The 22,094-nt window shown below is 46.4% G+C and overlaps 1 protein-coding gene across 1 annotated transcript in view; it reads right to left on the bottom strand.

Moving 5' to 3' along the window:
* The window catches only part of FAM178B (family with sequence similarity 178 member B), a 210,008-nt gene that overhangs the window by 101,878 nt on the left and 86,036 nt on the right, over positions 1-22,094 (bottom strand). Inside the window, exons 10-12 of the mRNA XM_084808207.1 lie at positions 13,124-13,205; positions 7,305-7,481; positions 39-136 (exon numbers count right to left, since the gene is read on the bottom strand). Of these exons, the coding sequence (XP_084664333.1) occupies positions 39-136; positions 7,305-7,481; positions 13,124-13,205 (357 nt within the window). The remainder of the gene's footprint in view (positions 1-38; positions 137-7,304; positions 7,482-13,123; positions 13,206-22,094) is intronic.

Below are 22,094 nucleotides of genomic sequence, written 5' to 3'. Positions count from 1 at the left end.
TAATCCAAAATGTTCTCACTCCGTGAGGGTAAACTCACCGTCCTCTGGCTGTGGTGTCAGGAAAGGATCGCATGACCGCTACCAAGTTGTGATGATGATGAGAGACATGGCAAAGGGACCTGCACAATTCCAGCAGCTGTCAAAGGAAAGACTCTCTGTTGTGAACTTGTGATGGTGTGAGATATCCAATTAAAGGCTACTTGTGGAAATAAGTTCTAGATGGGCGCTCATAGCGCTATCTAGTCATTACTCTTCTACGGTAAACTACATGAAGAATTGCAGTTGACTTTCCATAGCACCACAAGCATTGTGTTTTATGGGTGTGCATATCCCACTATGTGGGCGTGTCATAGCTGTGTGGGCATGGAAGTGACAATTCACTTGAGCACGCCATTCTCTCTCTCTCTCTGCCCCCATTTTTCTGATCAACTTTTACATAATTTTGCACTAAGGCATTTTTAAATGTCAGCACTAAAAATGAACATAGTGATAAATGGCACAGACCAGAAAAAACAGAAAGGCAACATGCTGTGATTTCCTTAAAATAATAATAATTTCTTAATTTGTGCTAAAACCCTTTTTTCATTTTAATGTCACTGTGCAATTTCTAAAAACATGTAGGCAAAAACATATATATTTAAAAATTGGTTAGGAAGCAATCCTATGGCCCCTAGACATTGTTTGGGGGCCGTAGGATACCGGGGATTCCCCCCTCTGAATCTCTGACCTCAGAAGGGGGAGTTAGAGATCTGACCCCCTCCCCTTGGAACCGATGTAGAAAGAATTACCTCGTCTGCTGTCCAAGGTTGGAAAGGAGAAAAGGAACCGTTCTGGTGGGCAGGGAGGGAAGGGGACCAGAGAGGCCAGCATATGAGCTATCTTGAGCCTCTGTCAGCCTCCTCCCCTCCCCCTCTGAAGCACTATTGCTAGATGTCCTAAAAAGCCCATCTAGCTCAATATGCAGGGCGGGAAGACAGGGAAGCGAAGATCACCTCATCCTCTCCTCCTGTCCTGCATCAGATGGCTGGAAGCCCTCGAGTTTGGGGGCTTCCAGTCATCAAGGGCACAATCGATAGGATTATGCTCTTAACAATAATATGTGGCTAAAATAACACCAACTGGAAAGGTAATAGTGAAGGTGTGCCCAGGTACAGATGCACAGTGACAGGTTTACTTGCTCAATGTGTCACTGAATGGTAGACAGAATTTGGGTTGTCCTCTGCCTGGTAGATTTAAAAAAAAACTTTTCAAAAGAAGGAAGAATAACACAAAAGAGATCTACATCTCGGAAGATGGTGCTGCTGTCCTGTTATTTAAACTCCCCCACAAAACCTGATTTTTGGCAGTCTGGGAAAGCATGGGGAAACCACAGCAGGGCAAGGATTTGATGATGACATCATATAGATGTCCCATAAAAAAGGGAGTGAATACAACATGGTTGTTCCACAGTAAATACCTAGTGTGAAAGCACCCCTTGGTAACTTTAGAGGAGAATGGCGGAATGGAACGTATGTCCCCCAGAATGGATCAGGAGAACCTAATAGTCTAATCCTATAGGCATTTATTTTCAAGTCTTGTTAAGTTCAGTGGGATTACTCCCATATAAGTCTGCATAGAAGCCCAGTCTAAGGCTCCATCATCTACAAATTCTGCTGTTGTGGGTCTGATGTGACAGGGAGAGAAAAGGTTTGTTGGTACATAGCACCTCTACAGTAGGTTATGTGCAGGGCCAGTGTCAAAGGTAGGCATGGTTGGGCATTTGCTAGAGTTCACATCCCAGCAAGGGCCCACTGATAAAAGCAACTTGGACCTGCTCCTCTTCTTCACCATTGCAACCTACTTGTTCATCTGTCTCTTGATCTGGCCCAGACAATGGTGGTGGTGAAAAGAAAGAGCAGTAGATGCCATGGCCTACTTGCTCACTGGCTCTCTGACTGTCCAGCAATCAAGCGGTGGCAAGGATGAGAGAGATGAGGAGCAACAGCAGTTGGGGAGAATGGCAGTGAGAAGGCAGACTTACTAAGGGAGGGGGTCTTGCCCAAGGGCCCTCCAAAACTCCGAGCCAGCACTGGTTATGTGTGACGTGTTAACTATCCTATATAGCTCCCACACCTGTTCTCAAATCTTCACTTTCTCCCTTTTTCTTTTCCATATCTGTCTGGTAATTAGGTGGAGTCTGTACTGTGGTTATGCCCAAAGAGGAGAACTACAGAATAATGACAGAATGGCAGCCATTCCCTATTCCCAGGGAATTATCGTTGTCTGAAGAGTATTGTTTTTATTCTCTTAGTGTTGTGTTTTAATTGTGTTTTTAATGTATTTGTTTTATGATTGTTTTAACCAATTTTTTATTTTAAAAGTTTACTTTTTATTATTAGCCACAATTATGCATTATTAGGGAAGATTTCTGGCAAAAAAACCCTCTCACATATATTAGGGGAAATTGAGTACAAAAATGTGTACATTTGGAGAAACACACACAAGAATACAGACAAATTTTTGTGCAGACTTAAAAAAAAAATCACAAATGGATGTGCAAACAGCACCAAACAAACTTAAGGTTGGGAAACTGAGAAATGAATGAAACAAACATGCACAGATCCATCCAGCCCTATGTGCAGAGATGCCCTTCGATTGACTTCTTTGACCTCCTCCCAAGTAGCTGGAGTCCATCCCTTTGCTCAGGATGCTTGGCCTGTATGGGCAATCCTCAGCCCTCCCACTGAGCTTCACACGCTGGGGAGGGAGTTGGGGGGATTGTCCGCATGGTTGTGCTGTGCTCCCGAGATGCCTGGAGAACTTCCAAAGCACAGCACAGTTGAAGGGAGCCTGCTGCCTAGCACTCCAGCACCAAGCTTGCAGGGTGGGCTAAGGCTTGTCCATGCTGGGCGGCTCTTTGGAGACACTCCAAGCATCTTGGCTGTGCAGCATGACATGAATGAGCTTCACTCCTCTTCCTGAGCTTGGAACTGGAAACGGTGCTGGGGCATCCTTGATCACGTGCTGTGCTTCACAGGTGATCCAAGCACCTTCAAAGTCCCCTAAGATGACTGAGACAAGACCCCTTCCCTCCTACACTGGAGGAGTGGAGGAGCAGGTTCTGGTGAGCACAAAGCTTGGCTGTCTACCAAGGACAGTCAAAATTTGTGGTCTCCTGACTCAGGGGTTTTTATTACAGCATTTTGTCAGTGCTATTCGCACAGTAAAAAAAGAAAGCGTTGGTTTTAAAATGTTGTAACCTTCCTGAGTGATTGGGATAAGAAAGGACAACATATTTAAATCTAGAAATTGACAAAAGTAAATGTTGGCACTATGATCTTGGCAGCAATTGCATCAGCCTGCAACAAACTGCAACAGGCAACATACAACTAACTTGTTGCGCGCACTGGAGCTCTCATGTCCTTTGTGCATTAATGCACGACCGATATCAAACCAAACAGTGAGTTTCCATCTGTGGGCCAATACGAAGAGTTGCACTGCAATATCCTCTAACCAACTGATGAATTTAAATCCTAGAAACTCTTTCCCTCTTTGGACTGCTTTCAAGGCCAGATTGGAGAGGGGATGGGGAGCTGCTCTGGAACAGTCTAAACACAGTGCCTGCCTTCACCCAGCAGGTTGCAGTGACCCCAGCCAAGGCAGATGTGCCAGCTCCAGCCAGAAGCATGCAATGCCAGCAGCTCTGCCAGGCTCTGCAGGGAATTGCAGAATCAAAGCCTGAGCCAAAGGTTCATTAAGCCTTGCAATTAATTAATCAGATACTAAATGGAAGATACTATTGGCTGAGTTGCACAGAGAGGCAGGATGCAAGCATGTGACACCAAGGCTCCAATGCAGAGTCATGGACCGGGATGGTGAGGGGGCTACAAAGCAGGTCAGCCACAATATCCCCACACAAGAGCATAATGGAGGGGAAGGAAGAGAGCTTGGTACAGATGGCACCCTCCTGCTGCAGGAGGTTTCTGAAGATGACATGGAAGTGCAAATGGAGTGCAGGAAGATTCTAAGCCTGCCTGTTGAACCTTATTCTACAGTATATACATTGAGAGGTACTATTTTTATTGTTGTTTTTATTGTTATTCCATAACCAGGGCAGGGTGTAAACCCCCAACATCAACATTCATCACCCAAATTCTGAAATCAAGATTTAAACCATGCAACTCGAGCAAATCTACGTATATTTCCTTAGTTTACATCACCTATTCAGCTTCCAGGACCCACATTTGTAAAAACAAGAAAAAACTGGGGCAGGGAGGGGGTTAAGGTCAGAACCACCCATGGTTCAATCTGCATTTACGAGCTCTGAAACAGGAGGTGAGACGGCTAGAGCACCAGTGGTGGAAGTCTCGCTCCAAAGGCGATCAGACACGCGCTAGAGTTGTATCTTCAGCCTATCACGTGGCGGTGAAGGCAGCAAAAAAGGAATATTATGCTGCGTCTATCGCGTCTGCAGAGTGGTGTCCAAGGAGGCTGTTCCAAGTGGTCCGGAGCCTGGTCGGTCCAGTTGCTCCGGAATCGCTGGAGCGTTCTAAAGCCTCCTATGAGGCCTTGGCAAGGCACTTTGTGGATAAAATTGATCAGATTAGGAGTGTTATTCTGTGCGCTGAGGATACAGTTAGTAAGTAGGAGGCGGTCTGTGGCACACCGGTTTTGTGGGATCGGTTCCAGCTTCTTCCTTCTGAGGAAGTGGACAAGGTGCTTTCATCTGTAAGGCCGACCACCTGCTTACTTGATCCTTGCCCATCTTGGCTCATTATGAGCTGCAGAGAGAGGCTGGGTGAGGGGATCAAGGCGGTGGTGAATGCCTCCCTTGAGGAGGGAGTGATGCCATCAGCCCTCAAGGAGGCAGTGATAAGACTGCTTTTAAAAAAGCCCTCCTTGGATCCCCAAGTTCTGAACAACTTTCGCCCAGTCTCGAATCTGCCTATTTTGGGCAAGGTGATTGAGCGGGTGGTGGCAATGCAATTGAAGGCACACTTGGAAGAAGCCGATTATCTAGATCCATTTCAGTCAGGCTTCAGGCTTGGGCATGGGAGAGAAACAGCCTTGGTCGCCTTGGTGGATGATATGAGGAGGGCTCTGGATAGGGGTGAATGCTCTTTCCTTGTTCTCCTCGACCTCTCAGCGGCTTTTGATACCATTGACCACGGTATCCTCCTGGACCGCCTGGAGGGGTTGGGCATTGGAGACACTGTATTACAGTGGTTCCGGTCCTTCCTCTCCGGCAGGTATCAGAGAGTAGCACTGGGAGAGGATGTTTCGGACCCATGGCCGCTCACTTGTGGGGTGCCCCAGGGTTCCATCCTCTCCCCGATGCTATCTAACATCTATGTGACGCCGCTGGGGGCTATCATCAGGAGGTTTGGGGTGCAGTGTCATCAGTATGTGGATGACACACAGCTCTACCTCTCATTCAAATCTTCACCAAGGTTGGCCGTAGAATCCCTGTCCAAATGTCTGGAGACGGTGAGTGGCTGGATGGGGAGGAATAAGCTGAAGCTGAACCTTCAGCTTCAAGACCGAGGTCCTTTTGGTGGGAGACAAGAGGAGGCTGGGGGATGTTGACTTGGTGTTGAATGGGGTACGGTTACCCTTGAAAGACCAGGTCCGCAGCTTGGGGGTCATCTTAGACTCCCAGCTGTCCATGGAGGCTCAGGTGTCAGCTGTGAGCCAGGCAGCGCTGTACCAACTTCATCTGATACGGCGGCTGCGCCCCTAACTTCCCGACCATCTGCTCCCATCGGCAGTACATGCCCTGGTCTCCTCTCGTTTAGACTACTGTAATGCGCTCTATGTGGGATTACCCTTGAAGATGGTTCGGAAGCTGCAGCTGGTACAGAACGCGGTGGCTCGCCTGATTAAAGGCAGCTGCCGGCGAGATCACATCACTCCAGTGCTGAAGGAGCTGCACTGGCTACCAGTTGTTTTCTGGGCCAAATTCAAGGTGTTGGTTTTGACCTTTAAAACCCTATACGGTTCTGGCCCAGCCTATCTTAAGGAGCGCCTCCAGCAACACCAGATAGGCTGCTCAACAAGATCAGCCTCGGATGGCCTTCTCTCTGTCCCATCAGCCAGGACACCTAGGCTGGTGAGGACGAGGGAGAGGGCCTTCTCTGTGGTGGCCCCCACTCTGTGGAACCCCTTCCCTAGGGAACTCCACCATGCCCCCTCTTTAATGAGCTTCCGCCATGCATTAAAAACATGGTTGTTCAGGCAGGTATTTGGGGTGGGCTAGGGTAATTTTATAAATGTGATGTTTTTAATGTTGAATTTTATTGTATAAACTGTTTTTATTGTTGTACACCACCCAGAGTGGCTAGGTGACCAGCCAGATAGGCAATTAATAAATTTAATAAACAAACAAACAAACAAACAAATAAATAATCGGAAGAATGGAAGGAGAGTATAGATATTGAGGATGGATCCAGCGGCAGAAGTCAGGGAAGAGAAAGTCATTGTGGATCCCCCCGCTCCCCTGATCCCTGTAAAGGCACACCTGCTCTGGTGGATCAAGTGGGTTCATTCAGCACTTTCAAGCACTGCAAGTGGCACGTGCCCAGAATTGATTTCAAGTGGATCCCACTACAGAAGAAGAGCCCAGTACTGTCAAGATGGGGAGCAGCGGTTGTGAGAGCCGAGTGTCAGCAATGGATTCCTCTGTGCCACTCTGTACACTCATTTTCAGGGGACTGCTCCAAAACCTCCAGTTGAAGGTACCCACTTAGTTCTTCTGGCTGGGCTCCTGTCCCTCTAACTGCCTTGTGAAGGCAGAACTTCAACAGGTTAAGTTTCCTCCATCACACTTCTTTCTGCAGTGAAGCTGTCAAAAGCACAGGGGTCCTGCCAGTAAACAAACAGCAACCCAATAGTTGCTTGGCATTAAAGCAGCAAATAGAGAGCATGGGAAGAGAGCCACGTGCTGACATGCTCGAAAGTGGGTTTTAATCTTCACTCAGTGAAAAGAACAATTGGAAGTGCTTGTGAGGGGGGGAGGGGGGCATCCATCTTGCTTCACACACCTGTGTGGACAAAATGACAAGTAACTTGAATTAAGCATATTTCAGCATCTCCCTGTATTGCATCTATAGGTAAGACTGACAACTGTTCTTTTACTGTTTCTCTTCCTGTGTCTTGAACAAGAGCCCAACAGGCAGAAATGTAGCAGGTGATGTTTTTCCAGGCATGGAAATGGGATGGCGAGAAAAGCTTGCCTGCTAAATTTCTGTGTTGATGGTACAGGAGCAGGGTCAGGGGGAAAGGGGGAGCACCTCTGCTACAAGTGCACTGCCTAGGTCAGGGACTACCTTTTCCTGCCAGTCTTGGATGCCTTCGAGGAGGGCCAGGAGCAGCTGCTGGAGCTCCACCTGCGGCTGCTTCCGCAGGTTCCTGTCCAGGCTGAGCCGGCACAGTAGAGCAACGAGGGCCGAGCGCTGGCGGTCAGGGTAGCAGTGCGGATGGGATGCCACACACAATGTCAGGAACTAGGAAGGAAAGGAGAAATCCAAACATTGTCAGGAGGATGTGCCAGAACTTCCCCAAAGGCTGACTCTAGCAGGGTTGGAAAGGAAAGGTGGGGTGGGAAAGAGGCTGGGGCTCTTCCCCAAACCCAACCCACTTGGAATGCCACAGAGGGGCCTTCCAGAGCTTTTCTTTGACCCTTCTAGCAAACAGCTGCAGTGGGCCTGCTGTGTCCAGGACAATGAGCCACACGGCACCAGGAGCTGCACTCAGGGACGCATCAGCTGGATAAGAAACGTGGGTTAATCTGGCAGGCAAGCAAAGACCCAGGCTCCTAGACTAACTCTGCTTCTGACTACAACTTGACAAAACACTTGAGAATCAGTGTGGTCTGGTGCACAGAGAACAGACCTGGGAGGTCTGGGTTTGAGAACCACCTCCGCTGTGAATTCACTGTGTGCCTTTACCTCTCGCTATTAGTTTCCCTCTATGAAGTGGAAATAATAGTCCCTTACACAATAGAGATGGAAAAGCCTTTTTAAAATTAAAAGTGCTCTATGAATATGAATGAAAAATAGTGCAGTGGCAATAAAGATGGCTGCTGCCATGTTGTTCTTAATGATGTGTTGTGTAAGCTGCAACCTGGGGTTCAGCACTGGCTCCCAGTGTATTTTCAGATGGTCTCCCAGAGGAAAATGATGATCATCATACCTGAGCCAGCTGGGGGGGGGGGTGTTAGGGAGGGGCACATAAAATCCACCTTGCTCCATGGGTTCCATAAAGTGAACAACCCCCAGAGCGCTTTAAACAGTTTTATTTAGATTCAGCCTAGTTACAACACCGGCTGTGAATCCCTGGAGAAGAGCGTTTCTTTCTTCTCCTAGCTCTCCTTGTAACTAAATATCCAGAAGGAAAGAATGGGACACTGTAATAAGCATTAGGGTCCTCCTTCAAGAATTCCTCCATAAGCAACCAGCTTCTTCCCCTGTAGTTCCCTTTGGTTCTTCTCATCTTGAAGAGCATCTCTTCCCGCCTGCTGTCAAAGTTCCACTTATGACCTGGACCGCCTCCTTAAGAGTCCCACCTTCCTCCTTTTACCTTCCCCTTTTCAGTAATGTGGGGTTTAGGCTGTAGATGTGGGGTGACTGACACTCTAGACACACAGTTTAACCATAACAGTTTACTGGCAGATTTAAAGCAAACAAATTTCAACTAAAGGTATTTACACTATAGAGCTGAGTGATACAAAAGGCATTAAAAGAAAGTAAAAGTTGCAAAACTCAAGTTCCTTTACCCTAGCTGTACTCAGACTCCTCTAGGCTATTCCTTCCTGCTCTGGTTTTCTGACTCTGTCCTCACTTCAGGCTCTGGTTGTCTCTGTCTTGTTCTTGCTCTGTCTGCAGCCTGGTCTTTCTGAGTCTTATTGCCTCTCTCCCTCTCTTTATATACCCTGCTCCCTCAAAACCAAAAGTACTGCTTCAGACCTGAAGAAATGAAACTTAAGTGGAGAAATGAACCTTCTCCTCTCAGGGTTACCCCCTCCCAACAGAAAACTCCAGGCCTCTAAGATTGACCATTTCCCCCTTTGCTTCTGTAGCCCTCAAACCTTCACACCTGCCGACACCTCCACATTTGGTTGTTCAGGATTGCGGGTCTGGGCCCAGGGTCTTCCCAAAAAGGCCCTGGCTCCCCTGGGTGAACAGCCTGATCCTTGAAGAGTACCATGGGGGCGGGGGGGATGTCACTGGCACTTGACCACCAAGAAGCCCACATGTCTCCTTCCCTCTCTCTCAGGGACCAATCATAAGGTTATGGTGTGTAGCTTGTGACCAGGCAAGCCACACTCTTCTTCCCTTGTGGTATCTCTCCTAGCCTTCCTCTCTGTCTTTACCCATCTCCCTGTTTTTGTCTCTCCTCCCTCCTCTTGTCTCTCTGGCTTGCTTTTCTTCCTCCTTCCTTCCATCTCTTCCCCAGCCCCTCTGCCTTCCTGCCTTTTATTCCTTTCTTCTGTGCTGGCTAGCCACAGCCCTCTCCACCCACACCCAGCTGCAGCTAATCAAGGTGGTCCAAACAGAGTGCAGAAGCACAGTGGCCACCTGCCTTATCAGATAGGGCCATTGTCATCTGTGGCCACCAATTTTCCCAGTTTGGGTGCAGTGAGAGCCCAGGAGGAGGTGGTGAGCCCAGTGGATCCCCACACTCAGACACATCTGTAGGAGTCAAGAAATACCACCTGGCTTGTTCTGGCCAATTATTCAGAGAGTCCCTTCCTGGTCTCCCTGTAGTTTCCTCTTTGGGCTAGAGATAAGTGGCGGTGCATGGACTGATCTCCACCCTGATAGCCCCCAGGTTTAGGGCCCAGTGAAGGCTTCTGCTTGAAACCAAGAAATACAAGGTCAGATATATATTACTGCACCCTCTTCTGTTGATATATTGTAGGGAATGCAAGATTTCTTAAGATTCCCACTTTTGATGCCCTGACCTCATTGGCCAAAGCAGAGATGTCAGATCTGACCAAGGTGATACATGCTTCATTCCATCTTGTTTGGACTATTCTCTACATGAGGCTGCCTTTGAAGACTGAAAACGCCAGCTGATTCAGAATGTTGCAGCCAGACTACTTACAAGGGGCATGGTAACTCTCATGTTACAATGGCTCCATTGACTACCAGTCCATTTCCAGGCACAATTCAAAGTGCTAGCTATGACTTACAAAGCCCTATGTGACTTGATCAGGAGTGCTTCCAGACCAAGCTTTTACTGCACCATCACCCTGCCTAATTCACAGAATTTTACAAGGGATCCAGATGTCGTCCTTGTCTCCCACTTGTAATTCTTCTCTGTTTTCCCACTGCTTTGTCCATCTTTTTTCTTACTATCCATAATCCGTTGAGGAAAAGACAGAATCGCTGCACAATGCCCTCTGGCTGACAGGGCTAGGAGCCAGCCATCTAGAAGTACCCTAGGGGAAGACTATATCCCCCTTAGTAGCCTGCCCAGTTTTAAGAAAGAAGGAGAGGCCCTTTTTTCAATCCTACTAACATGTGAAGCAAGTTTGGCAGGACCAAAAAGAGGTCAGGGCCTTTTTGGTGGCTGCTCTCAGGCTCTGGAATTCTGTGCCAAGAAAGGCCCATCTCTGATGACCTTTTGGAAATTTTTATTTAGACAGGCCTTTGGCCTCATAAACTATTGCAAATGTCACAATGTGTTCAGTTTGATGTTTTTAACATTGGTTTTATTGCTCATTTTATGCTCCCTGTTCTTATGTTTTGTTTTTGTATTACTTTGTTTGCCTTGAGCATGAACTTAACAAAGGAACAAATAAATAACCCCAGCAGCCCCTACAAAGGGTTGTTCTCAGAGTGACTTGGCCGCCTTGCCACAAGCTCTTTCCTTGCACCCACTGACCCATCAGCTTGCCAAATTCTGCCTCTCCTTGTCCCTCGGCAAGTTTTGCTCTGAGCCAGCTACTTGCCCTAAATTCCTCTTCCAACATCCTGTCTGCTAGTTTGCCTCCTGATTCTTTCACCTGATGTTCCTGGATCCATTCCTGCCTTGACTCTGTCCTGGACCTGACCTTGCCTTGCTTCCAGCCTGAACCTGAAATCCTGCCAGTCCACTTCTCCTGCTTGGATTGTGCAAAGACTGTGACCTGCTCCAGTGGCTTACTCAGGTTTTCCAAGGAGCCAGCTTTGGTCTGCACAGGGCTCCACGAACAAGTGGATGAATCTCGGTAACTTCTGGAGTATGCATTTCAGGAAAAACCACATTGACCACAATGGGAGTTACTTCTGAGTAGACACACATATGTTTGTGCTGGGAAACACAGAGATGGGAAACCAGCCCCCTTTCTAACCCAATGCAGCACAGGGTTGAAGATGCGAATTACTTACTCCTGAATGGCAATAAACCAAACAATGAAGAATCACAGCTTCAAGATAGCGCTTTACAGCCTTTAGGGACTTAGTGCTTTAAAATGTGCTATTTCGATTGAGGGGGATCTCTGTAAATTCTGAAGTGTGCACTCAGGGGATAAGCCTCACTGACCACAATGGGAGTTACTCCTAAATAGACACTAATTGGTTTGTGCTGGGAAACACAGGGACGGGAAACACAGGGACAGGAAACACCCCTTGACTGGGGTCACAGTGAAAGGCACACCACTGGGCAGGGCTAGCATACCCGAGGTAAATGCAGGGGTTGGGGCACACAGCAACAATAGCATGGAGAACCCAACTTAAGGGAAAGAATCAGACTTAAAGTAGTCTCAGGAAATCCAGTTTCCCACCCGAAAAGCTCCAGGGTGGCTGCGGGATGGCCACAATGTCATGTGCCCTTAACGACCTCAAAATGGAGCCAGCTCTCAGCAAATTGAATGTGGAGACACCCCACCCCCGGACTTGTTGGTGTCATTTGAGTTAGATAGTGGCCTAACTGCATGCAGGACCCTGAACAAGGAGGGATTATAGATGGCTGCAGCCAGGTTTAGCTGCTGCCTATCTAAATGGGGCTGCTTGCCATAAAAGGAGAATTAGACATGTCATACAAGGGGAACAGAACCCCTTTCTGTTTCTTTCTGGATATTTAGTTGTGAGGAGAGCTAGGAGTAGAAAGAAACTGTATTCTCCAGGGATTCACAGCCACTGCTGTAACTAGGTTGAATCTAAATAAAACAATCTTAACCCCCTGGTTAGTGGCATCGCAACTAACTGCCACAGAGATGTCGGTGGTATGTGGCAAACGGGATTAGGAAGATGGAAGGCAGCAGCAGAGATGCAAGTGGAGCTAATAAATGCACAATGCGAATGGAATTGGTTTAGCGAACATCAGAGCCAGACTGTGCCAATATCGCTCAACCAAGGCCTAATTAAAAAAGGCCCTTTTAAATTAATTGGGGTCTACCACAACCAGAATCTGGACCGGAAACCTGGCCTCCAATTGGGGAAGAAGGATCCCCAGAACCTGCCACATTCTGGCCCTTCCAGCGCATCACACATAATGTCTGTTTCCAACAACAACAACAACAACAACCGTTATTACTCCTGCATAATTCTCTTTTGTTGTAGTTTTGCTAGTTTGTTTCTGCAAATAAAGAAACATAATGTCCATTTCTATCCCCTGCTTTAGATAATCTCAGCTCTTTTTTCACCAGCCCCGTCTCAGCTAGTAGATGGTTACAGAATACAGACCCACCTGCACCAGAGAACAGGCATAGGTGAGCTTGGCTTCCCCTGCCTTTGCTCCTGAAAGGACACATGCTGTATAGCCTTGAAATCAAATGCTGATTGCCTCTTGCACTGTGCCCTTGTCCCCATGATGCAAGTGATCTACCTGCCCCTAGCCCCCGGTCTACCTTGATCCCCATCCATGTTTATCTGATGAAACACTTGTCTGGTGCTTTATTTTTAAAGAAAGGTTCAACAGTTTTTAAAAACTTGAAAAACTGCTCTGTGTGAGAGAGGGCTGGCTTTGTGGTTGACACCAGGGCCAACCATTCGGCACTATAAAAATCCAGCTCCTTTTGCAACTGGAAAAACATTGCCCTGAGCTCAATCTGGGGGAGAAGATGATACATGTGCCCACAAAGCAATGTGTGTGTGCCCACACTGGACTACTGCTAAGATTATGTATCTCTGAATGCATCAGGTGTTTGTTTGATGCCTACCTTAAATACATCTCCAAGCATTGCTGCCAAGGTGAGTTGGCAAGGGACTTCCTCGGGACCAAATCCAAGGTGCTCTGAAAACCTGCAGGCAGAGGAACACAGGTGGAAGGAGGAGGTCAGCAAAGGGAGACCAAGGCAGCCCTAGACATCGTGACACCTGGGGAAGGAAATCCAAACACTCCCCTCCCACTGATTAACATGGGACACTACCCAGCAGGTAGTTCTTCTGCCCAAATGCCATCAAAATGAACAGAAGTTCTGCAAGATTACTGTGTACTGTGTACTTCTGCAAGCACCCAATGTGGCTTGTGCAGCAGAACCTGCTGTTGGTTTTAGCTGTCTCTATTTCTGGAGGCAGACACCTGCCGTTCCTTGTGCCCAAGGAAGCCACCGGTGGAACCAGCCCCTTGCCTTGAGACAGAGCTCTACATGTGGGGTTCCCTCCCCTGTGAAGTGCCAGATGATCCCTCAATCTAGAATCCCCCAGAGGAAACAATGGGAGACGTTCTGGCTCCTGATGGCAGTTTTTAAAGTGGGTTCCTATACTAAGTTGTAGCATAACTATCCCTTGTGGGAGACAATAAGTTAAAATAGATACTGTAGGCATATTTTTAAAAGGTAGGTTAAAAATCTAACAGAATACTATTCTCATTAACAGGGTTCTTCCAGATGAGGCCTTTATTGTGCAGTTGCCCAGCCTCATTCACAGAATTTTATGAGGGTCCAGATGATGATGTCTTCCACCTGGAACCCTGCCATGTTCTCCCACTGCATCTTCAGTCTTTTTTCTTTCCATAAGAAATCTGTTAAGATGGAATAGCTACACAGTGTGTTGTGAATGATAGTGCCAGGCGCCCTCCTTCTGGAAGCACCCCTGATTTCAGAAAGTAAGCCCAAAGGTAAAAAGTACCATAATGGTTCATAAAGGTGTTCTGGGTCAGAGTTTGCTGAATTTTCTGGAGGAAGAGAGTTCCACAACCCATTTGAGAACACCCAAATGGGCAGCAGCCATAGCTCAGTGACAGAGCACTTGCTTTCCATTCAGAAGGTTCCATGCTCAATCCCTGCATTCAGATAGGGCAAGACTTCTACTTGACAGCCACTGCCAATCACAGTAGATCATGCTGGGTAGATGGGCCAATCATGCAAAGCAGCTTCATATGGTTGGTCGCACACCTCTTCTGTCTCATGGGATACAACGTTCTGACAGTGTGTGTCTATGTTATACATTTTTTAAACTGGTTGAAGAGGGGACTTTAGGACCTGCAGTTCTATGAAGGAGAAGCGGGAGCTAAGGCTCACTAATGCAAACTTTTCAGCCAAACTGCAGTATATTGTAGGGATGTGCAAATCATCAAAACTCAAGCTTGTTGAATTTCCCCAAATTCCTTCTCAAAGCTCATTCTGATGCAAGTCCCTATCGGATTTCGAGCTTTGTTTTTTTTCTTTACTCATGAAAATCCATGCATATTTTCATGCATATTTTCCCAAATGTATGCATTAATTCTGCATATTTTTTAAATGTACGCATTCTTCTCCCATTGAGTAAAGGATATTCGTGGGCATTTTTCAAAAGTATGCATTTTCTCATGCGCATTTTTCAAATGTGCTCATGCTGTCGAACACATTTGGGGTAGGTCCGCGAATCACACTGCAAGCTCAGAAACATACAGCCTTCCACCACAGATTGCGTCCAAGTCCATGTTTGTTCCGGAAGGTGCAAACTGGATAAAATCCTGACCAAAACCAAATTGAAACCAATGTCTCAAGCATCCCTAACTGTAACACAGAGATATCCTCAGTCTTGGAGATCACAACTGTATTGCAGCACCTCCTTAAAGAAGGTGCAGAAGTATTCTCTGTAGTACAAGGGTGTTGACTCTCAGGCCCACCCAGGGTCCGAATCTGGCCCTCTATAGTCTCCTTCCCTTGGCCCCATCCCTTTCCCCTAACTCTATGGTGATTTCCCAGCATTTGCACAGGTTTCCCCCCCGCCCTATCCTTAAAGGTTGAAATTCTTCTCCAAAGGCTTAGTTACCAACAGTAAGAGATTAATGTTAAAATGTGCTGTAACTTTGGCCACGCCCCTTTTACCTTTGGATCTTCCTCCTTCGCCCTCGGCCCCACCCAACACTGTAATGCAGACCCTGAAAGCTTCTCCAAAAACAAATTCAGCCCTCAGGCTGAAAAAGGTTTAGCACCCCTGCTCTAGTGAATGGATAACTTGAAAAGAGAGGAAACAGTGGATGGCCTTACTTTAAATTCCTAATTATTAAAAAGGGAGATGCTAGGTTTCAGGGGCTACCTGGGCCTCCTCTGACCAGAAAAAAAAGTACCGCTACTCCCAGGTGTATGTGGGGATGTTTGTGATGTTTTGGTGCTGAAGAAAAGGTTCGAGCACTCTGTATTTATTATGCTTCGACATGTGCCAGGACCGAGCCATGGGTACTGAAAACAACTTTCAAGGCTCAGCTCTAGCGTGGCCTGGCTTAGATTAAATAAGCCTGGCTTACCCAGGAACCAGCTGTAAGTTTGAGCCCCATAGGCCTGCAGCATTCCTTATGAGTCAAGACTAGTACCATCTCACAGCAACATTACAACCCTCTCTTTCCTTGGGGACTGAGTAAACCCAGCTGAGCAGAGTCAGGGGATAATTGTGCTTGTCTTCCCCCCACCCGGAACCGCTTGAGTCTGGCATGTTGCCGGCTGCTATTTTGAGAAATAACTTCATCCTGTCCCATGGGGGGAAACTTCCAACATGTGCTTTCATCATTGCAACATGGAGCAAAAGGCGATTTCACGCTCTGCTCCAGATTCTGCTCAGCTAATCTAACTGGGGGAGGGGGGGTCACTTCACAGCCCCCACCCGGCATTCCCATTAGAAACCTCCAATCTCAAGGCTCAATTTCTCAGCTGTCTCAAATTGCTTTCGGCTGAAACTGAACACGCAGGATCAGATGGGAGTTCTGCTCCCCCCCCCCCGGTGCTTTCTCTTTTATTTCTTCCCCCCTTCTTCATAACTAAAAGTGATTTTTTTAAGGCTTCTTTTTTTATTAAAAGGCTTTCAGCTCAAAATTCTGACCTACATTGAAGACTGTAATTTAATCAGGATGAAAGAAAAAACTCTCATTTCTTAATACCACATTTTAACTCTTACCATCCTGTCAGTGAGAGTTCTGATCAAAACGAGGACTATTTTTTTTAATATCCTCTGAGAAAACACACACACAACAGTCCCATATTTAAATTTGATTTATGCCAGAGTAGAGGCATCTTCACACAGGAAGCTTAAATCAGCATGTAATAAGAATCTAAATCATACCTTGGCTAGAGTGTGCATTCTATCTATCTATCTCTGCCAGCTCCCAACATTAGGTCTCACTGTCTCAATGCTCCATCACATTCTAGTGTGACCAAGAAACAGAAATCAGGATTGGATTATGTAGATAAAGGCTGGCTTGGTTCTCAGTACCTCCCACTGAGCACTACAGGATAAAGTATTAGGGCTGCAGTGTGGGCCCAAGTTGTGCAGGGGGGAGAACCTCTTAATTCTAGATATGCTGGGATCGCCAGAGGTAAGGAAAGGTTCGGCTGCACCAGCACAACAGTGGTGTCCTTGAGTGCACCCTCTTACTTTCTCCAGGAAGGGTGAATGGTTGGCACAAACACTATGCACAGAGATAGCGCTTCCTCCAGCCCTTGGAATATACAAGCCTTTGCGTGCGCACACTGTCCAACATAATGATGATGAGCATTTAACCAATATGTGTATGCAAGCATATGTATGTGTGAGATCTATACCCGAGTTGAAATCCCCATTTCACCACTTAATTTGAAGGATGGCAATGTCGGTTTTGGGGAGGTCCAAGTGGGGCAAATGGTGGTACAGTGCCAATGCAAAACAGGTGGTGGTTTGGGGGCACCTTTGCACCCTGGCTCCACTAATTTATGCAGGTGCACATATACCACCCTTCTTTTAAAAAAAAAATAATTGTGAGTTTCAACGAAACAAAAGAAAACAAAAACAACCTTCATTAAGATTGATTCTATGGCAGTTTAGAATAATTAAAAGTAGAAACATCCAGTATGAATGCAATAAAACCTCATTAATAAAGCAGGAAATAAGAGATAAAACAAACAGTATTTAAAACTCCTGAGCAAATATTTTCCAGAGGGGTGGCTGTGTTAGTTAGTCTGTTGCAGCAAAAACAACAAAGACTCTTGTGGCATCTTGAAGACTAACGAATTTATTCTGGCATACACTTTCGTGGGCATTTTATGAAGGAGACCATAGTCCACAACAGCTTATGCCAGAATAAGGGTGCAATCCTGTGGAGAGAGACGTCAGCCTCTGAGGTCGGAGGTTGGCGACTATCCTATGCAGGACAGCCGGAGCATGGAGGTGGTCCTCCCCTCCGTGCTCCGGCCACCCTGCATTCTTGGCTAGACGCACAATTTTGTGCGTCTAGCCAGGGACTTCGGAGCGGGAGGGGGGAGGCTGCATGGCACATAGGATGCCTCATGAAGAGGCTTCCACGGTCCCCTTCCCTCCCCTGGGACCACCTCCTTTTTGCCTTTGTGCTCTGTTTCTGAGTGTGGAGACAGGGAAGAACCACACCCTCTACAAGAGAGCAGGGAGAGCGGTTCCCAGAAACCAAAAAATGCTATGGCCCTCTAGACAGTGTCTAGGGGCCATAGGATTGCTCCCTCCATTTGCTAGTCTTTAAGGTGCCACAAGACTCTGAGCAAATAAAGCAGTTTTAGGCTAGTGTCTAAAAGATAATGGCAGCAAGCAAGCCTCCTTGAGGAGGAGGTTTGGCAGCTGGAGCGCCACAGCGAAAAAAGTCCTCTCTCTAGTTGACATCAGATGGAAGAAGCATTCAGAGAAGGACGTCGGCAGAGGAACTGCAGGCAGGTTGATATCAGGTACTTTGGTCTCAAGCCATTTAGAGCTTTATCTCATTGATTGATTGATTGATTGATTGATTGTATACAGATAGCTATAGGTACACATAGAGATACATACACTCACACACCCCGCTTTCCAGCATTCTGTCACACTCTTCTAGCATGAGATGCATTCTGTCCTCCAGGAATCCTTTCAGTTTACAAGCCTGCCCTCTGCAGATACTCTGTCCATTATAACAATGGGGTATTAAAAATAGCTCTGTCCTGCATCAACAACATTCACACATTGCACAAACAGTGTGAAAGAAGCTTAAAGGTGCTTCTAATGCATTGGGTGAAAAATTAGGGTCTGAAAGAATTTAGTGCCGCTTGCATTTTGGTGAGAAATTACCAAATTCACATATCCCAAATTGATGTGCAAACTGGAAGATAGTTATTGCTCAGTATCCACACTTCTCAGAAATTTGTGACGCAGTTCTCCAGACAAAACGTGTACAAACATGCATATATTAGAGGAAGGTGTGCACAAAAATGGGAATATCGGGGGGGGGGGAGGTACAAAATAGCATTTTATTCAGGAAAACTAAATGCAAAAGAATGTGTATACTGGGCAAAATTATGTACAACAATGTGGTCATTAAGAAAAATGTGCAAAAAAATGCATACGTTTTCATGCAGACTTTTTTTTTAAGTTGCAAACTGATGCGGAAACAGGATGAAATGAATTTAGGATTAGAAAAATGTGAAACAGAGAAACTAAAAGTGTCAGATTTGTGAAAATGGACTGAATTCTTGGCAAGTATGCTGATCTCACAGTCATGGTATCCCCTCATGGATCTGTTAATTGTTAAGGTGCCACTAGGCTTTTATTTGTTTTTGCCAGGCCAGATTATTTGTCCATTTTGCCCAGTATTGTCTCCTCTGACTGGCAGTGGCTGCTCAGAATCTCAGGAAGAGAACAGTCTTTTCCATCACCTGCTACCTAACTGTCTTGACTGGAGAAGCTGAGACTGAACCTGGGACCAAGTGCTCTACCACTGAGCTATGGGACCTTATGGTTCACCTGGATTTCCCCATAGGTTTGGAAGTTCTGCTTTGGGCAGAGCCCTGCCCAAAATAGAACTCCAGCATGCTGGGGTCTGGAGTGGTCCTGAAAGGGTAGTAAGTCACACTAGGCCTTGGCGCACATGCACAAAGACCTTTGATAGGCTGAAGGTGTCAGGAATGAATCTCAGTGTGTTGAGATGCCTGGCAGCTCAGATTCGGAATCAGAATGGGAACAGCAAGAACAGAGAGAGGCATCCTCCTTAGTGAGCCCAGATACAGTGAGACTTTTCCCCCCAAGACCTTGACAAACCAATGGCCTAGCCTGAACAGCTCCCCCATTTCTCCCCCATTAGAATTCAAGTTTTGGAGGAGGAAGAGGAGGGCGAAGGGCGTGACTTGAGGGATCCTCAGGTCACAGAGCGAAGTGGGAAAAGTTAGGGGAAGGGCTCAGATGCTCCACCAGGTTGGCCACTAGTGGAAGCCAACGTTGGAGGGAGCCACCCTAGAGGAGGAGCATCCCTGCAATGCTAGTTCATGCCCAGACTGTTGGCAAGTTCTTCTAACTTCCACTTTGTATCCTCTATTGATTTTCGTAGATGTGTGGATTAGTTGGTTCTATGTAGTCTGAGAGTTTCCTAGAATCTGCATTTGTAAAGAAGCTAGTCTTTTACTAATAAAGTAGTGTTGTCCTGAAGCTTTGTTTCCTGGAGTGTGTTGACTGTGAAGGGAGAGGACAAAGGGATGTGACAGAAGGCATCATCAACGAAGGGATGTCTGTCGCTGTGGAATCTGGCCCTTCATGGACTTGACGGACTTGTGGTGAGTACCCAACTTGGCTTGAGCAACAGGGCTTTCCCCAAAATATGGGAACTTCTTCCAGTGTTTTTTTTTTTTAAATACATAAATAGAAATGTGCACAGAACGCGGCACACAATTTGCGTGATTTACACAAATCTAACATTTTGGGACCAGTGCTTTCCAACTTGTCCATAAATGATTTGGAATTAAGAGTGAGCAGTGAAGTGGCCAAGTTTGAGGATGACACAAAATTATTTAGGGTGATTAAAACAAAAAGGGATTGTGAGGAGCTCCAAAAGGATCTCTCTAAGCTGGGAGAATGAGCATCTAAATGGCAAATGCAGTTCAATGTAAGCAAGTGTAAAGTGATGCACATCGGGGCGAAAAATCCCAACTTCAAGTATAGCCTGATGGGATCTGAGCTAGCAGTGACCAACCAGGAAAGAGATCTTGTGGTTGTTGTGGACAGCTCAATGAAGATGTCAACCCAGTGAGCGGCCGCTGAAAAAAGGCAAACTCCATGTTAGGCATGATTAGAAAAGGAATTGAGAATAAAACTGCCAATATCATACTGCCGCTATACAAATCTATGGTGTGGCCACACTTGGAATACCATGTACAGTTCTGGTTACCTCGCCTAAAAAAAGATATTGTAGAACTGGAAAAAAACTGCAGAAAAGGGCAATTAAAATGGTGAAGGGGCTGGAGCATCTCCCCTATGAGAGAAGGTTACAACAGCTGGGATTGTTTAGCTTGGCAAAAAGGAGGGTAAGGGGAGATATGATAGAGGTCTACACAATTATGCATGGTGTGGAGAATGTGGATAGGGAGACATTTTTTTCCCTCTCTCAAAATACTAGAACCCAATGGGGTCATCCCTTGAAGCTGATTGGTAGGAGATTCAGGACAGATCAAAGGAGGTTCTTCTTCACACAGTGCATAGTTAAACTATGGAATTCGCCACCACAAGACACATAGTGATGGCCACCCATTTGGATGGCTTTAAAAGGGGGTTAGACAAATTCCTGGAGGAGAAGGCTATCAATGGCTACTAGTCCTGATGGCTGTGTGCTACCTCTAGTACCACGGGCAGTGAGCCTATGTACACCAGTGGCTGGGGAAAATGGGCAGGAGGGTGCTGTTGCACTCGTGACTTGCTTGTGGGTTTCCCGTGGGCATCTGGTTGGCCACTGTGTGAACAGAATGCTGGACTAGATGGACCCTTGGTCTGATCCAGCAGGGCTCTTCCTATGTTCTTATGAGCAGGAATTCCATGCAGGCGATTGAGCAAGATGGTGGAGGAGGGTCACTCCACTCCTCCTCTTTCAGCCCTCTTGGGGTGCTTCCAGTCAGAGGGCTTCTAGTGCTACTAATCAGAAGGTATTGTGCAGCAATTCCAGTTTTTTTCCTTAACAGATTTACTGTGGTAAGAAAAAAGATGGAAGAAGTGGTGGGAAAACATGGGTGAATGTGAATGTGGCAGAATAGTGGTGCTATAAAAAACTTTTTGGGAAGCATCCTTGGTTTCCCAGCTAACTGCAGAGGAAGTTATGTTCTCCACAACCAACATGGAAACTCACTGGGCTGGCGATGGGGTGGTAGATTGTTCTTGTTCCTCTTCCTGCTAGATAGAAGGCTTTTTTTGTTTACAGGCCAGCTTCCCCTCCTTTGTGGCCAGTATGGAAATGCAGGCTATTAGCTTAGCAAGCTAGTATTTTTTCTGTAATCTTTTGTGGGCATATTTATAAGACTGGGTTCTGCCCATCCCTTGCAACCATAGCCAGCATTTTTATTTCCTTTCATTTTAATATTTATATCCTGCTTCTTTCTGAAGAAAGCCCAAAGCAGCCAAGAACAAACACAAACAAAACAATCGCATCAAATCTAGCAATAAAAGCTATTCAAGGAACATACTAAACTAAGTCATGACTGTCACAACTGTTTTCTATACAACCAGATTTTCCATTTCAGAACAATATGTTCCACTTCAATCCTCTGCTCAAATTGTTTCAAAAAAGCATATTCCCTCAGAGGAAAATGTGATGTTGCTACAGCCTTTTTGAAAGGACCTCAGATATCTCTGGTTGTGTAAATATGATGAAAAGTGAGAAAGTGAGAAGGAAACCTGACCCTGGCGTGTTCTGTTCAATCAGCCATGGGACCTCTGTTCTTAAGGAGCTCAGCTAAGGTACTTGCAGCTGCCATTAGATTCTCCACT

Source organism: Heloderma suspectum, chromosome 6 (assembly GCF_057233095.1).
Source record: "Heloderma suspectum isolate Gila_16-S chromosome 6, 16-S_ref, whole genome shotgun sequence".
NCBI classification, from domain to species: Eukaryota; Metazoa; Chordata; class Lepidosauria; order Squamata; family Helodermatidae; genus Heloderma; species Heloderma suspectum.
This window is presented reverse-complemented; position numbering and strand designations above follow the sequence as displayed.